The sequence below is a fragment of the Saccopteryx bilineata genome, chromosome 11 (assembly GCF_036850765.1).
Source record: "Saccopteryx bilineata isolate mSacBil1 chromosome 11, mSacBil1_pri_phased_curated, whole genome shotgun sequence".
Classification (NCBI taxonomy): domain Eukaryota; kingdom Metazoa; phylum Chordata; class Mammalia; order Chiroptera; family Emballonuridae; genus Saccopteryx; species Saccopteryx bilineata.
In genome coordinates this window covers 78193084-78211172 of record NC_089500.1, presented here as the reverse complement: position 1 = coordinate 78211172, position 18089 = coordinate 78193084, and the positions used below count along the sequence as shown (strand labels likewise).

The 18089-nt window shown below is 49.8% G+C and overlaps 1 protein-coding gene across 2 annotated transcripts in view; it reads right to left on the bottom strand.

Annotated features, from left to right (window-relative positions):
* DPYD (dihydropyrimidine dehydrogenase) overlaps positions 1-18089 on the bottom strand; it is a 660046-nt gene that overhangs the window by 225236 nt on the left and 416721 nt on the right. The window contains exons 15-17 of one of the 2 annotated variants that reach the window (XM_066246450.1): positions 17321-17389; positions 13861-13944; positions 9019-9631 (exon numbers count right to left, since the gene is read on the bottom strand). In XM_066246450.1, coding sequence (XP_066102547.1) covers positions 9425-9631; positions 13861-13944; positions 17321-17389 — 360 coding nt within the window. In that variant the 3' untranslated portion in view covers positions 9019-9424. Of the gene's footprint in view, positions 1-9018; positions 9632-13860; positions 13945-17320; positions 17390-18089 lie in introns of those variants that run through there. The other variant, XM_066246448.1, reaches the window with a different exon arrangement.

The window sequence follows — 18089 nt, the reverse complement described above, 5'->3', positions numbered from 1 at the left end:
TTTTTCTGTACCTACTGAGGTGATCATATGTATTTTTTCCCCTCTAGTACCTGTTTATGTGATGATTTCTATTCATGGAATTCTGGGGAGGGAGATTAAACCAACCTTGCCTTGTTGAGATAAATCCCACACGGTCATGTACACCGCTGGATACAACCTATTCATGTTTGGTTTGGCATTTTTGTATCGATGTGCAGAAGTGAGACCACGCTACACTAGCTACTCCTCATACTAGCTATTTCTGCCCCCAAAATGAGTACTTACCATCTTTTTAAATCAGCGTGGAAGGCCTGCTTTTTCCTCTACACTCTTAAGACCAACCACAAGAGAATGTCCGTCAGGCATCCTATTGTTAAAAATGGAAATGAGGGATCTTTTTTGACTAATTAGGTTGCAAACAGCTTCTGCTTGTACAATATATTCATGGGTGTTAAGAAGCCATTGTCACAATTAAGGTTTTTGAAAAAATCCTTTCCAAGAGGATGTTTTCCATTCACAACCAGAAGCAAAATTAAATGCCCGATTAACAAACATAATGTCCTCTTTAATAATTCTCAGCACTCTGCTAATTCCGCTAATATTGGTGTGCTATCTACAATTCTTTCCTTTTGTTTCCTTTTTGGGGATAATTCAATTAAAAGTCTGACAAAGCAATAACAAGGGATTAAATGTTGACGAATTGTAATGCGAAATAAAAACATAAGCTCCTGGGGAGTATTTATGAAAAATCCTCCAAAACCTTTTCAAGGATGTGAGATTGTTGGCGTCTCCAAAATAAATAGTCAGCTGCTTAGCCAAGCCCTCGGCCTCCTTCCCGGTACCCAATCCCAGTGAACGAGAGAAATATAAACCTGCAGAACTAAAATGAAGTGCTCGCAACAGAGACCCCCCCCCGGGAAAGGCTGGGAGATGTCTCTAACTGGCCTGCGTGGAGGACAGCGACGTCCTGTCCTCTGTCTCTAACTGGCCTGCGTGGAGGACAGCGACGTCCTGTCCTCTCCCCTGCGCTGTGAGAAAAATGACTGTTATCACCTGAGCTCTGAACAGCAAGCAAACAGCAGGGCCTGGAATGCTCACCGACCACAGCCTTTGATTTTGGCCTTTACCTGGAAGCTAAGAATGTCCTGGCCACCAGGAGGGGATGAAGAAGATGGTGACACAGCCCCTGCCCTCAGACGCAGCCCCTGTCCTCAGACGGGGCTTACGCTGGCATCAGAGAGAGGACAAGAGTGACTTCCATGCGAAAACTCATCTCACAGGGTTGGTGGGCAGCAGGAAGGCAAGAGCGTAGAGAGAGGTGAGCCCCCCACAGAGACAGATAATTCTGCTCTCATCAGAAGTACTGATGACCAAAGATACAGTGAGGAGACTGCCTATTCCTACATCAAGATGAGAAGCAAATTAATAAAACCGGGTGTTGTTTTATGGCTAGGCGGCGCTCAGGCAGGGGGAACGTGGCCGGCAGTCAGACGTGGACTCAAGCCCTGGCTGGACCACTTCCCGGCCGCAGGATTTTGGATGCATTGCTCAGCCCTTTTATGCTTCCGTATCTTTCTCTCCAAAAACAGGGATAAACAAAGTATTAGCCCAGGGGGCTGTTTGAGAGTTAAATAAGATAATCTATCTAAAACGGTGACACATTTCCTGGCATGCAATCAACTATCAGGAAGGGAGGGCTGTTCGTCCTTAGTGAGGTAACGCAACCCTGCGAGTCTTTACCTAAAATGTAGCCATGGTTCTGAGAGAGCCGGAGACCACCCGGCAGTGTCAGTCAGGACAGGTGCTAAGTAAGCTGGAAGAAAAGAAAAAGGTAATTAAAGAGACAATTAAAATGATAAATGGGAGAAACCATTGTTAATTCAGTGAGAAGAAAGACGTCCCGGGGCCAGGAGAGAGGTAAGAAGGACAGAAAGGATGACCAAAGAAAAAGAAAGAACGTTATTAAGAAATTGAAAAGTTCCCTTTTAACTCAGTAAAATCGAAGTGAATTGTAACACTGGCTGGGATACTGGTGGAGAGAGGAAAGACCTAAAAACTCGTGTCCTAAGATTTATTTAAAAGCTTTCTAAGCTAAACGTTAACACTGTACACTTCCATTAAAAATAAAATCAAGCATTCCCAATTTACCCACATTCTCTCTTTTTTTATGTTCACAGTTTGTGCAGCAACACGGGGTTGCCCATAGCATTTTCATATCTAGGCGTCCGTATACAGGGCTGGACAGCTTCTGCAGGCAAGAATCCCGTCTGACAAACCCCAGGTGGTTTAAAGTGTTGGGTCCAGGGGTCAGTGAAATAAGTTAACTCATAAACGAATAGCTCGCTTTCGGAGAGGTTGTTTTTAACGACAACAGGTTTTGCGTTGAGAGCAGCACCAGCCCAGGACCAGGAAGAACTGAGCTTTGATTATTCGTGATGCAAGAGGTCATGAACCCAGCGGAAAAGCAAAACCGCACGACTCCACTGCTTTGGATTGTTCTACAGACTGCTTTGAAAACACCGTTCACTCCAACGCTCATGTCAGAAGTGGATTCTGGCTGAGAAAAATGCAATAGAGGACTCAAAGGGAGACTGACCCGGCTAAGTTTGGAAAATCAGGGCACCAGCCCTGGCCGGTTGCTCAGTCGGTTAAGAGTGTTGTCCTGAAACAACAAGGTTGCGGGTTCAATCCCCAGTCAGGGCACACAGGAGAAGCACCCATCTGCTTCTCCACTCTTCCTCTCTCTGTTTCTCTCTTCCCCTCCCGCAGCTAAGGCTCCATTGGAGCAAAGTTGGCCCAGGTGCTGAGAACGGCTCCATGGCCTCCACCTCCAGTGCTAGAATGGCTCCAGCCGCAAAGGAGCAACACCCCAGATGGACAGAGCATTGCCCTTGGGTGGGCATGCCGGGTGGATCCCGGTTGGGCACATGCAGGAGTCTGTCTGTCTGCCTCCCTGCTTCTCACTTCAGAAAAATAAATAAATAAATAAATAAATAAATAAATAAATAAAATAATACACCCTCGCCGATGACTTGGTTGGTTGGAGTGTCGTCCCAGAGTGCGGAGGTGGCTGGTTCAATCCCCGGCCAAGGCACATACAGGAGCAGCTGTCGGTGTTTCTGTCTCTTTCCCTGTCTCTCACTCAAAATCAATGAATGAATGAATGAATGAATGAATGAATGAATGAACGAACAATCAGGGCACCACATCAAATGCGAGCAAAACAGAGGCCAAGCGGAGCTGTTCGTAGTGAAATGCATGGAACTCTGGGGGTGACCCGGGCGCACTTGGCGCTCAGGTCCGTCCTGCGGGGTGGACTGGGCTCTAAAAGTCCTGTCCGTTGGGAAGGAGCTGGCAAGAGGTTGGCTGAACCTCTCATGTCCAGTCCTGCCTCCGCCGACACCCTCCCCGTGCCGGACAGCCTGTGAAGGTCCTGACCACAGCCAGCATCCTCCCCTTGCCGGACAGCCTGTGAAGGTCCTTGTTCCCGTGCCTGCTTCCTCCCTGCCGGCCTGGGTCCTCCTCTGCGTCCACAGCCGCCCACACAGCTCTCTCTAGCCGCCCTTCCCTCGTCTCCGCCCACCAGCCGAGGAGAAAAGAGTCTGAGGGTGGAGGCACGCCACCTCTGAGAACGGGACTTGAGAGTGTGGTGCCACCCCCGGACACGGCCAGGACGATGCCCGCGCTCTCATGGGTGCATAAAGTGAGCTCCATCACAAGCTGGAGCATTGACCCTGCAGTCCAACGGGTAAAAATAAAACAAGAGGAGATGTTTCCATGGCAATTGCAAAGTGGTATTAAAGGTACTAGGGCTTCCTTTTTTTTTTTTTTTTTTACAGAGGGAGAGTCAGAGAGAGGGACAGACAGGGACAGACAGACAGGAATGGAGAGAGATGAGAAGCATCAATCATTAGTTTTTCATTGCAACACCTTAGTTGTTCATTGATTGCTCTCTCATATGTGCCTTGACCGTGGGCTACAGCAAACCGGGTGACCCCTTGCTCAAGCCAGCAACCTTGGGTCCAAGCTGGTGAGCTTTGCTCAAACCAGATGAGCCCATGCTCAAGCTGGTGACCTCAGGGTCTCAAACCTGGGTCCTCCACATCCCAGTCTGATGCTCTATCCACTGTGCCACTGCCTGGTCAGGCTAGTGCTTCCTTTTTAATAAAAAAAAAAAAAAAAGAAAGAAAAAGGAAGTAAACTGATACAGAATAAAGATAAACAGCAGAATTAAAAGTCGCTAGAGAAGAAAAAACTCAAAGACTGGGGGAAATACTGAACCGGGAATTTGAAGGCATCAGGAAGAATAGAGAGGTCAAAATGCAAAAGAAATGAGTATAGAGATAGAAGTGGTAGAAAATAGTAAACTAACTTTTTTGAGCGACTGTATAGAAATTCTTACTTAAAATCACAACCACCACCACAACAACAGCAACAAAAAAAACAAAACAACGATCATCCTGCTATATAATCAAGTAAGAAAATAGAGGAAGGAAATGTAAATGACCCAGTAGGACCAGAAACAGGAGCTCAAAGGTGATTGGGAGCAATGGGATTAGAACAGGGTAAGTGTATAAAAAGGAAAAAAAAAATCAAGCCAATAAAAAACAGAGAGAGAAAACATTTAAAAGGAAAGGAAAAGAACCACTGTGAAAGGAAGGGTTTAGTTGCAGACTTTGATCTAATTTCCTGGTAGTTAACAAGGGTTCATATTAATACAATTAAATTCAGCTTCTGTAAATATTAGAAAAACCCACAGTTGTATCGGAGGTGAGGTTTCATTTTATAGCAACCCAGAACTGGGAATGAGGAGACTGGCATTTCTTAGGGGTTCCCTGCCGAGGGATTTGAGCTTTCTAACCCAGTGCAGTGAATTTAGGTGGAAAATCATAAGTTCTTTGTAAACAAATCATATATATATATATACACACACACACACACACACACACACACACACGGTCTACAGGGATCTCGGAAAAGAAAATGGACAAGGCAGGATGACAAATGACAATGTCCACAGGAAAAGGAAAGAAATTGGGGACAGGGCTAACTAGGTACAGAATGAACGAGGTCGAACAGGATGGACGGCGTCCAGTGTCCTCAGCACCCGCGCAATTCCCAGCGTATAATAGCTGCTCAATTAATAACCGGTGCATTATGTAAATCTGTGCATGCTCCCACAATAAAGGAGAAAGCAGACGGGTAGATCTGCAAGGATTCATGTCCAAACAATCGCCACTGTGGAACACAGATACTGCGGGCGGAAGGAAGAAAACAGCTAAGTCATCTGAAACGAGGAACTGTATGTTCAAGTCTAAGTGAACTGGTCTCCTCCGTTCGCAGAGAACCGTTCTCCTCCCGGTCACTTTGACTGAATCCTGTCGCCCTCAGCCCTGGCTCTGTGGCGGAGGCGTGTTGGGATTCTCAAAGTGCAAACGAGCAGTAAGTATACCCCGTGAAGTGCTCCTGGGCCGCGCAGAAAAGTGACCACTGTGTGACAGACGCCGCGGAAGAGAATGCAGACCAAGGGAGAGTCTGCTCTTCCGCCTGACGGGAGGCAGTAAGGCAGAAGGAGACAGGACGGGGACGGCAGCGAGCCTGAGACAGAAAGGCAGCAAGCAGGCAGCTCGCAACACACAAGACAGAGAAGGGGGGGCGCCCACGTGGCAGAAACAAGGTAACAGGAAAAAGCACAAAGCCGGCGTGGAAAGGAGCCGTTAGACACAAAACCCGCAGAACAATGGATCTGGAGACCAGGAACAAGACGACAGGGAAGGGGCAGCATGGAATCTAGTAAGAAAAAGAAACAAAAAAATTCAAAGAATGGATTTTCTGGGGCCCCCTGACCCCTGCCCTGCTGTTCAGCCAGCACACCGTGTCTCGTTCGCACAGAGCGGTGCATAAATTTGTTCTGGTCACCGGCTGCCCGGGCTGCTATGAAGGGCAGAGGCTATGTGGCAATGTTCCCACCGCTGGATGGGCTTCACGATGTGCCCTGTGCAGGAGGGGGCGGGGACAGCGGGCAGGGGCGGGGCCGGGGACAGCGGGCAGGGGCGGGGCCGGACAGCAGTCTGCGTTCCCTGTGGAGAAAGGGTGAACTCACTCTCCGGTCATGGTGGTCCAGGGATGCACTCCACCCAAAGTCTCCAGGATAAGCACCAGCCACCAGGAGTGGTTTCTGAATTCCCCACACCAGGCGTTGCCTCCGTTATGGGAGGGATGATATCAAATTTAATCGGTTAAAGAAAAAAAAAAGACTTTAGCCTGAACTGTGGTGGCGCAGTGGATAAAGTGTTGACCTGGAAACACTGAGGTCGCTGGTTCAAAACCCTGGGCTTGCCTGGTCAAGGCACCTATGGGAGTAGATGCTTCCTGCTCCTCCCCCCTTTCCTTCTCTCTCTCTCTCTCTCTTTCTCCTCTAAAATGAATCAAGTCTCAAAAAATATTTAAAAAAAAATTTAAAACTAAAAACAGAGCTTGGCAATGAACATTCATAATTAGAAAATGGTATGGTATTTTAATCATGTCTGGAGATTTATAAAAACAACAACAGGCCTGACCTGTGGTGGCGCAGTGGATAAAGCATCACCCTGGAACACTGAGGTCGCCGGTTCGAAACCTTGGGCTTGCCTGGTCAAGGCACATATGGGAGTTGATGCTTCCTGCTCCTCCCCTATCTCTCTCTCTCGCCCCTCTCTCTAAAAATCAATAAATAAAATATAAAACAACAACAACAAAAATACTGTTAGGGTTTCTCCTTACAAATACATTTGGACACAGGGAAAAAAAATCAACATCACATAGAAATGAAGCTCATCTGAACTGCACACTGCTCACAAGACCCAGGGACACTTCATGCTCCGTGTTCACGTGGACACACCCCTGAGTTCTATGAGCAGCACAATGTCCAGTCCCCTCCAGGGAGCCGGCCTGAGTTCTCGGTCGTGGGTCAGGGGCCACTGCTGCTCCCGGCACTGTCCGCAAGGAGCGCGTCCGTCAGCAGGATGTGGACCCGAACCTGGTCCGGCCAGGAGGGCCAGGAACCACTCCTGTGAGGTTTCTTCCTGAGGGGCCGCCCGGCCCGCGGCGAGGCGCCCGTTCCTGGGGCAGACGGCCCGGGTTTAGGGGTTCATGCTGCCACCTCCTAGCCCTGTGACCTGCCACGTGACGTTACGCCCCACTTTCGGGTTGTCCCATCTGCAAAATGGAAATAACAGCCGTAAAGACATCGTAGGGTTGCAGTGAGGGTGACCGGAGTGAGAGCTTGCGTCGGAGCCTGGCAAAGGGCCCAGCAGGGTCACACACTGGACCCCCTCTGGAGTCATATGCAACAGGACAGCGTTCGGGGGGGAGGTCTGTAATCCAGCACTGACCACACGAGGTGCCGGGCATGGGAGCAGGTGATGATAGTGCCGCCCCCCCCATGGGACACCAAGCTGAGACTGTATATCCTTCCTGTTCCACGTCCTGGGATACAGACCTCGCGTATAGAGCGAATTTGCCAAAGGAAATCACCGTTCGCGATTCTGACGCCTCTCATCCTCCAAACTCCTAGAGCAGTGGTGGTCAACCTGGTCCCTACCGCCCACTAGTGGGCATTCCAGCTTTCATGGTGGGTGCTAGTGGAGCAACCAAAGTATAAATAAAAAGATAGATTTAAGTTGTTTTATAAAGATTTATTCTCCCAAACTTAGCAAAAATCCAACATAAAGTACGTGGTAAGTAATTATTATATGCTTTAACTTGCTGTAACTCTACTGTATAAATTTCATAAAGTAAAGTTACTTCCCTACTTTATAAATCACCATTACTGTGGAACCGGTGGGCACTTAGAAAATTTTACTACCAACAGAGATACAAAAGTGGGCGGGAGGTATACAAAGGTTGACTACCCCTGTCTTACAGTAACATGTAAAAAACAATTCTCATTCTTAAAGAATTGATCATGGATTTCCAGAGGTGGAATGTTTGAAAAGGGGACAGGCTGTTGCTCAGGGCACAGGGGACTGTGAATAAGTCTACTGTGGATATCTGAGTAGCGTATATGTCTGGAGAAAGGTGTCGAGAACAGATCCGAGACACAAACTGGGGACATCCGACACTTGGGAGCTCACATGGCTGAGATGGAAAGATAACCAGAAATCAGGAGAAGGTATTGAGGTTGGTTTTAGAGAGAAAGAAAATGTTTTGAAATGTAAATTGTCAGCTTAGAACAGAATCAAGAACTGCTTTACTGGGGCATATTCATAAAACACCCTGCCCAGGACCTTCTAACTGCCAAGGGTGTGCCCGCACGTGCGTGCGCGCGCGCGCGCACACACACACACACACAAAACTCATCTTGGATGAAGGATTCATTCATTCATTCATTCCTTTGTTAATCTGTTCAAACATCCTTTCCTGACTCTCCCATGTCCCAGAATAACATTAACTTTGTCTGTAGTATGGAGACTTCTTGTTATCCTCCCCCTCCATAATTAAATTGAGTAACAAATATGATCTCGTGGGTGGAAACACCTAGCACAGTGCCTAGAATACAACAGACACTAAGTGTTCACCAGACACTGGAGGAACAGCAGGGCAGGGGTCGAGGGGGCCCAGAAAATCCATTCTTTGAATGTTTTTGTTTCTTTTTCTTACTAGATCCCATGCTGCCCTTTCCCTGTCATCTTGTTCCTCATCTCCAGCTCCACTGTTCTGCGGGTTTTGTGTCTAGCAGCTCCTTTTCCATGATGTCTTTGTGCCTTTTTTTTTGTTACTTTGTTTCTGCCACGTGGCGAGACTCGAGTACTCGCTTTCTGTTCTCCACAAAAATCCTCTGTGAAATAACTCTTTGGGGGCTATCACCCTATCTCGGTAAACATGCTTCCACTGTAGGCACCTCAAAAATGAAGCTCCAGGCCCTGGCTGGTTGGCTCAGCGGTAGAGCATCGGCCTGGCGTGCGGGGGACCCGGGTTTGACTCCCGACCAGGGCACATAGGAGAAGCACCCATTTGCTTCTCCACCCCCCCCCCTCCTTCCTCTCTGTCTCTCTCTTCCCCTCCCGCAGCCAAGGCTCCATTGGAGCAAAGATGGCCCGGGCGCTGGGGATGGCTCCTTGGCCTCTGCCCCAGGCGCTAGAATGGCTCTGGTCGCGGCAGAGCGACGCCCCGGCGGGGCAGAGCATTGCCCCCTGGTGGGCAGAGCATCGCCCCTGGTGGGCTTGCCAGGTGGATCCTGGTCGGGCGCATGTGGGAGTCTGTCTGTCTGTCTCTCCCCGTTTTTCCAGCTTCAGAAAAAAAAAAAAAAGAAAGAAAAAATGAAGCTCCGTGTTTCCTATCCGGGAGCACCACACCGGGCTTTTTGTTATCCTGACGCCATCTTCCCTCTCTACGGGGGAGACTGTCCAGTAAGTGTAACTAACACTCGATACGTTACACTAAGGACGACTCCATTAGAAAGCTTTCAATAATCGTTCAGTGGTGAAATGGGAGAGACCCCACTGAAGACACCATGAGCACAGGTGTCCGTGGGTGTCCGTGGGTGTCCGGGGTGGGAAGGTGATGACCCTCCAGGAACTGGGACAGGACCTGGGCGTTTGTCCGAGGCTAGGTCAGGAGATGGATGATGAAGGCGTGTCTGCGCTGGGCAGGAAGGAGTCCTCCCCTGCACCTGCAGCAAATAGGAGGGTGCTGAGCCGTCCACGGCTTTCCTAGCCACAGACGACCGTGAAGTCAACCTCACCCCGTACACGGAGTCACGTCGGCCATTGCGGCTACTCAGACCCTGAGACCGAACCGTCGATTGCAACCTTAGTCGTCTCGGTTTCCAGCCCCGTGCGTGCCCGGCACCGCTGACCTGGACTCTGGTGCGGCATCACGCTGTGTGTGTGGGCTCCCCAGGGCGCCCCGGTGCGAGGGCCCAGCCCCCCGCCCCCTGCCCCCCGTCTCACTCCCGGGTCCCTCCCTGTACTTTGTGACGCGACAGATAACAAGCCGACAGAAAACGCTGCCGTACTGCCCACATTTACTGTCTGTGCTCATTTAAGGGCAGTATAAAAAGGAAAAAAAAAAACATTTTTGAAGTGATACTGCTGTTATATTTGGGAATATAACAAAAGATGAGTACCATAAAACCCACATTAAGTGAAAATAAAATACACATTTAGATGGTGATCCTGTAACCATTCACCAGGTGGTCCATCTATCTGCTCAACAGGTAACTCTTTTCATTGCCACCAGATTGTCTTAGGAAAAAACAAAACAATAATACTCCCTGATTGAGACTTGGGACTTCGGTTAGATTTCAGTGGTGTTGCCCTCTACTAAATATTTCTAATCTTTTTACAGAAAGCAAGCATTTTTATACCATTAACCAACATTAACAACTAAAATTGAAAACTCACAGAAAACCAGCTGAAGGCACAATATTGGCGGTTATACAAACACACCCCCCCCCGCAAGTCTCCTGTCCTGATGTCCTTACCCAAGCACCCATGCCCACACGCATGGCTGAGAATTAAAAGCAAAGACGACGTGGGGCAATATCCTATGAAGCACATATTTCTCTCTGAAAGTATGAGAGTACTTTCTCTCATAAACAGGTTTGGTGACGTATTGTTAAAGCACTTCTAGAACCACAATGCCACCAGGAAGAGAAAAGGGCTCAGGGTACGCCAAATGTAACATTAGAGTTCCTGTCACTTCGGCGAAAGCCCGACACGGGTCAGCCGTGTCTCCTTTAGCTCTTCAAGGAGTGACGCCGTTTCTAAGGGCAGTGATTTCCAAACCCCGGGGATGTGCGGTCTCAAGGGCGCCCACCTCGCCTACTGCATAGTTTTCCAGTCCACTCACAGACCTCGGGTCCGGGTCCCTGTCCCAGCCTCACGTTTGTTTTCTGTGCGGATCAGAGCAAGATTAATCGTCGCATTAGGAACAGCACGGCTCTTTGGCACACGAGTCACAGGGGCTGGCGTCCGAGTGTGGTCAATCGAGAACCCGGATCAACGGGGTCCAGCGGGAACACAGCTGACCAGCACAAGGGAGCAAATCTAACCCTGCCATAGTCCTCACCGTCCATCCCCCAAGAGGGGCCGGAGAGGTCCTTGTGGTCTCAGGTGGCTGTGTTGACCCCCGGTAGGGCTCCCTGCTTCTCCAAGCATGGGGACGTCTCAGACTCCCAAGTCCCTGAATTTCAACCCTCTGGGAAACACAGGAAGTACTAGGACTCGTCCGTGGTGCTGGCTTTACAAATAGCATCCTTATGTTGGCGCCCGCGCAGACATCTCATGAGGACCCGAACCAGGCAGGGCTGCGGTCACTGCGGAGGAGGCAGAGGGTCTGTGAGCCCAGCTGCCGGAGGAAGGTTTATTTCCCCGGGGAAACAGGAGCGCATCTGTGGCCATGTGGCCCTCACGCTTACTGTTGGATTCTCTTCCTGGTGACAGACGCCTGCTCTCTGGCAAGGGTAAGAGTAATAATCTGTGGTTCATGTTTTATGGAAAACGCTAGCACGCTGTCACAGACACTAAACCTCTCCTTTCTCTGAGAAGCAGGAAGAGTTCATGCAAAAATTAAGTCTGGACTATGGACAGACGGTGAGGGGAATACCAAAATGTTGCTTTGGGCGATCTTAATTTCAGTCAATAATCAGGTAGGAGGTAGGATCACCCGACATTTTAGGATGGAGCACTGTCAAACTCGTTTGTTCCTGCTTTAGCTAAAGCGTCACGAAAGCAGGACCGTAAATACATTTCCTGACGGCAGAATGGATGCATAGACTGTTTGGGTCAAACGTTACAGTGTATGGAAGTTCCGTGCAGAGGATGTGTGTAGCCCGAACCCAAGTAGATAAGAATTGTAGCCGGGAAACTAGTATCAATGTGTTTCATTCTAGGAGCAAATGTCTCCCTGGCTCCGTGCTGTGCACACAGGGAGCCCTCACAGATGGAACCAGCATATCATGCGGCGGGAAGAGGAATTATAATGGCCCCTGAGCCCCCAACACTGAGCACAAGTCTCCTGGCAATGTGCAGGGACTCAAGACTATGACCCTCAGGGAGGGAGGAAGAGGCAGGGGGAGCTGGAGGGGGAGGATGATGCCCCAGGCATATCTCATCTACCTTAAGAACCACAGTTACGAAGCTGGACAGTTGGTTCACTGGTAGAGCATCAGCCCAGTGTGTGTAAGTCCCAGGTTCGATTCCCAGCCAGGGCACACAGGGGAAGCGCCCATCTGCTTCTCCACCCCTACCCCCTCTCCTTCCTCTCTGTTTCTCTCTTCCCCTCCTGCAGCCAAGGCTCCACTGGAGCAAAGTTGGCCCGGGCGCTGAGGATGGCTCCATGGTCTCCGCCTCAGGTGCTAGAATGGCTCTGGCTGCAATGGAGCAACGTTCCAGATGGGTAGAGCATCGCCCCCTGGTGGGCATGCTGGGTAGATCCTGGTCGGGCGCATGTGGGAGTCTGTCTGTCTGCCTCCCCGCTTCTCACTTCAGAAAAATACAAAAAAAAAAAAAATTGCCATTTTGGGGTCAAAGAAGGTATCTTTAAATGCATCCATCTTTTAAAAAGACTAGTCCATCGATTAAACTCCCCATAGCTGTTTTTATCCGCAACTAAAACCTAGTCTGGGTCTAAGTTTCAGAGATGGTGACCGGTCCTGCAGAGAGCTCCGTTCCCGGTGGTGTCTGTCCTTCTGGGAACTTCCCTCATTTCAATCAAGTCGCAACATCCCGACCCAACCACAGTCAGGGCTCAGGGAGTCAGGACGTGATATAAAATGACATCTCCCCTGGCCTGGCGATTCTGGTGCTTGGTCCTGTTGTGACCACATTCCCCGGTTGTCAGGGTCCTGTTGTGAGCGTGCAACAGAAAATATGCTTTAAGGACATTCGACCAGAGCCCCCTCTCATTCTGCCCCCGGACGGCTCTTTCCGAGGTCACAAGTCTATTCTGAACGCTAATTCAATATTTACCAGCCACGGAAAACCCTCTCCACATGCTAATATGAAAATAGTAACCCTTGCTCATTTAAATCAGCAGAAATTTTTGCCTTTCTCAATGAGGTTCTTTGGTCTCTGACTTTAATTCAATAAGATGATAACTTGGAAAAAAACAGAGAGAGAATCAAGCACCCACCACGTGTAAGGCACTGTCCCAGATGTGGACAGAACAGTCAACTCTTCAGGCCGAGGGCCTCCGTCACAGATGACATTTTGTATTGTTTCATTCACACCATTTCCCTAGGGGCTCAACAGCAAAAGTCGATGCAAAACACTCACCTTTTTAGCAATAAGCTTTCACGGGGCTCCTGGCCACAGAGCCCTGTCTCCAGTGACATAAGGACACTGCATGTTCTGTCTATTAACATAGATTTCCACATTTTATTCATCAGGTTTTTGAAAGCACATCAGCATAAAGGTTCCCTTTATTGTATCCAAAAATAACAACTAGCCTCCAGCTCTTTTCTGCGACTCCCCACCGCAGTGAGGGATTCACGATCAGATGTTCAAAAAACGTAAAATGCCGTTCGTGCCGGGCCCGGCTGACTACGAAAGCACGGCGAACCACACCACGGGGGGACAGCGTCGTGTGCGCAGCCCCAGGGAGCGAGTCAGTTCCACGTACGAGCACAGAGCGCCACCTCTGACCGTGGCAAACACGGCCTCAGCGCACTGAAAACCGTCTGCTGCGATGTGACTTCCCGTCACGCACCTGCCATCCTCGCCTCCGTAACAGGAACCCTGGCGGTGGTCCCAGCGTCCCTCACCTCCCACGTGGGAGGCACTGACTGAGAGGGGAGTGCCGGATGGGAAGTCTGCCCTCCCCCGTCTGACCCACCCCAGGGGCAGTCGGTACCGTACAGGTCAGACACACAGACAGGCGACAGCGGATGGTCCTTACCTGCCCGCACGCCAGGCCCATTCCCCGCTCGCCCATGCCGTGGGGACAGGACAGATTTAACTCCAGGGCGTCTGCTCCGGAAGCCTGCAGGACAAGCGCAGAGAGAGAAGAAAAGACAGAGCGTTAGCGGGAATTCCCCACGTGCTTAGCGGGAATTCCCCACGTGCTATCCACGCCCACCTCCACCCGGGTCAGGCGGTCCCATTTGAACTCCTCCGCTTTCCCCGTGACGGCGGTCTGCGGAGGGGCGCTCCGGTCCTCGGGGTCGAGCGTATATCACAGCGATCACAGACTGCTTCTCGGGGGGCCCCTACGAGGACACGGACCGCCCTGTGCGCCTTGCACCCCCGCTGTCTCGCATGCTCACAACCCCCGGGTTATCAGGGCACGTTTTCCACACAAGGACATAGGAGCCCCGGCCCGGTTCTTCGGTGACATGGCAGAGTCGTTCCCCCGCGCCGGTCTGACCTCACACTCATTCTGCCCTGCACACCCAGCGTGCTCACAGGAGCCCCCCCGACTGACTCCGGGTATTTGGTGTTGTAAGTAGCCTTGCAACGAAAAATGCAGGAGCCTGATGCGAGTGAATACACGAGGAAAATCTGACACCCTTTTAACTGAAGATCCATGTCACTGCACTTTTAAAAACTCCACACTCAGAAGTACGGAATGCAGGGGCTTCTGTCTCTGTGGAATGAGCGGCGAGGATCCCTTCCCACGGAACTCACGAGAAGTGAGCAAAACTAGCTCACTCTGAGAACGCCTGGATTTCCTGAGAAGCCTCCTATGGAAAACTCCTAAATATAAGCAAACTGCATCTCTATTGTTTAAGAGGATAATTTCAGGCATGGGAGTGGGGTGCCACCCAGACTCAGTGGGTTCGCGTTTTACCTACTTTCTGCAAACGTGCAGAATTTCCCGGATGCTACCATTCCTTGGGAAGGAAGGTCAACCAGAAACTTGAATCCTCCGCTCTAATACCTATATTATAAAATGTCCGTCAAACCGTGCCCGGGCTTAAACCAGCTCGTGTCAAAGGCCTTTCGCCCGGCCAATCGCCGCTCCCACGGGACCCCGCTCCGCTTCCTAACTGTTCAAGAGGCGAGCCTATTTTTTTCTGCCCTATGAACTGGAAGCGGGGCCTCGGCAAGCTCAGGAACGCTGGCTGGCTACTTCTCCCCGCTCCGGACCCATCCCTCCGCCAGTCCGCGTCCTCCTCTGCGCATCTGTGCAAGTTCACTGGCTCGCTCAGCTCGTTTTCTAGCACGGCTTCATCACGGTGCTGGCTTCCCTGATTCAGTTCTGAAATGCTTCCTGTTATTGGAACATTACTTTAAATCATGCTTTTTTTCCCCCCTCCTCCCCCCTGCCGGTTTGGTAGTGCTCACGGACAATGCACACCTGGCTAACCTGAGTTCAGTTCCGGGTCCGTCGGCTAAGGAATTGGGGACGCACGCTCTGGGCAAGGCAGGTGACCCCCTCGGTCTCTACTCAAGTGTAAGCTGTGGGTCTGACCCATTTCAAAACCATGTCATCCGGGAATTACCGGCTTAGTGAAGAGACTGTCCATGACAATGAGATACACTACTGCACTTTTTTTTAATTGTCATTATTTCTTAGTTATTTCAAATATTTCCTTTATTTTCTCTAGCCAAAGTGCAGCAATTAATAGCAAATCAAGGACATTTTGGAAAACATCAGCTTTCACTGGTATTTGTAAACATATTTTCTTTTATTTCCTTTTTTTTTTCTCGTATTTTTCTGAAGCTGTAAATGGGGGGAGACAGACAGACTCCCGCATGCTCCCGACCGGGATCCACCCGGCACGCCCACCAGGGGCGACGCTCTGCCCACCAGGGGGCGATGCTCTGCCCCGCCGGGGCGTCGCTCTGCCGCGACCAAAGCCATTCTAGCACCTGGGGCAGAGGCCAAGGAGCCATCCCCAGCGCCCGGGCCATCTTTGCTCCAATGGAGCCTTGGCTGCGGGAGGGGAAGAGAGAGACAGAGAGGAAGGGGGGGGTGTGGAGAAGCAAATGGGCGCTTCTCCTATGGGCCCTGGCCAGGAATCGAACCCGGGTCCCCCGCACACCAGGCCAACGCTCTACCGCTGAGCCAACCGGCCTGGGCCAGCTTTTTTTTTTTTTTTTTTTAAATATGGTTCTTTCCTTCTTTCCCTCCCTCCTGCCCTCCCTCCCTCCCTCCTTTTCTTCCTCCTTTCCTCCCTTCCTTCTTCCCTTTTCCTTTTTGCTATGAGAACTTAGAAAATGCACTTAAACTGTGGCTAAAGGAACATATATGACCTGTGAGAAACGTGGAAAACATCTCAAAGCAGGTAACTATGTTACTCCTACAAAGACTTTTGACTTTTTCTAACTAAAATTCACACTTACTTAAGAGCTCATCACTGAAGAACATATTTTTTAAAGTGTTTTATTCCACAGAAGGGCCATGGAGCAAGCCGCACAATAAAGCCATTCATCACAGTCAGCTTAAAATCGGCCGGGCTCGGGCCAAGCACGGGTTCTGCGTGAGATTTCACGGCCCATTAGATAAACACACGTATAAAATGGACCCGGCACCGAAGATCACTGAGCCACTTACGGGTCGTGTTTAATTTCACCCTCCCCGCCCCAAGTCCCAGAAGTCATCTTTCCCCTCACAGTTTTAAGATATCAAAATAAATTGTACTACCCACAACTGGAACACTCTAGAAAGAGCTACAGCCGTTGACCACGCAGAGTCATTAGCTCATTAGCACCGTTAGATGTCTTTTCCTGTGCCCCTGTGGGGTTTTTGGGGAACCCTGGCTAAATCCATCTAGGATAGTTGTCCTGAACGACTTAAGTACATAATTTTATGTGTGTTTTCTTCATTGAAGCGCAAAGGTGAGACCCACAGATTGTTGCACGCCCCCCGGGGCAAGGGTCACGTGACAATCACAGAACAGCCACCGACGGGCGGTCCGTTCAGGTGCGCGCTCCCTCCGCCACTGTCTGTGCTCACACGCGAGTCGTATTAAATGAACCTCTTAGAGTTTTAAATATTCAAGAGTTTTCTATTCAAAATTTCTTCTCTTGCTGTCAAACTAGCTTTGCCTAAAGGCAAGGTAAGATCAAGTTAGACTCTCAAAGGTAGAATTAAATTTTATCATGACATCCATCATAATATACACTTCGCTTAATATGCAGATAAAGAGCAAACGGATGCCAGGAATAAAGGAGTTTTCGGTGGCGTGTGCAATCTGAGGGGCTGCTTTTACAGAGCAGACTCCTTTTAAATGTGCAGTTCCATCATTTTAATGAAAACACCGGGTAAACAAATTACAATAGAAATGTTTTAAGTTACCATTCTCCATTCAATTTTCCTGCTTAGGGGGTTATTTTTCACGGCGGCTGTTTATTTAAAACTAATAGAAGAGAAGAGAAGAAACGGAATAAGCACGCGGCGGCGACGCCGTTACCTCAGCCATCTTGGAGAGCTCCATCCAGTCGCCCTTGTTGTAGCTGCACATGATGCTGGCGATCAGGACCTTGAGGAGGGGAGGAAAGAAGACCCGGTCAAACAGGGAGGACTACGCACGCCGGATGTTCACGTGTGTGTTCACGGCGGCAAGCTACGCTGTAACAATCAGTCTTTGCGCCTCTGCGGAAAGACAGATGGTTCAAAACCAGCAGGTGATTACTAGGTCAAGAGAAAGATGTGATTCAGGGTTTCCGACTCGGACCAGAGACTTCCTCATTTATCTCTGAATATCTGTTACTTACCTGTGTTGACCTTCAGCATTTTTTTTTTGGAGAGAGAGAGAGAGAGAGAAAGTGTGTGAGAGAGAGAGATAAGCAGAGAGAGAGAGAGGCAGGGAGAGACAGAGACAGAAACATCGAACTTGCTCGTGTGTGTGTGCCCAGATGGGGGGATTGAACCAGCAACCTCAGCGCTCCAGGACAATGTTCTAACCAATCTAGCTATCTGGCCAGGGCTTAATTTTTATTTTCATTGATTTTTTTTTTTTTTTTTTAGAGAGACAGAGAGAGAAAGGGAGAGGTGGAGAGAGGGAAGGGAAGCATTCATTTGTTGTTCCACTCAGTCACATTCGTTGGTGGCTTCCTGGGTGTGCCCTGTCCTGGGATCGAACCCGCAACCTTGTTTTTTTCAGGACGACACTCTTAGCTGACTGAGCTAACTGGCGGGGGCAGCAATCTCATATTTAGAATGAAGATAATCCTGACTTT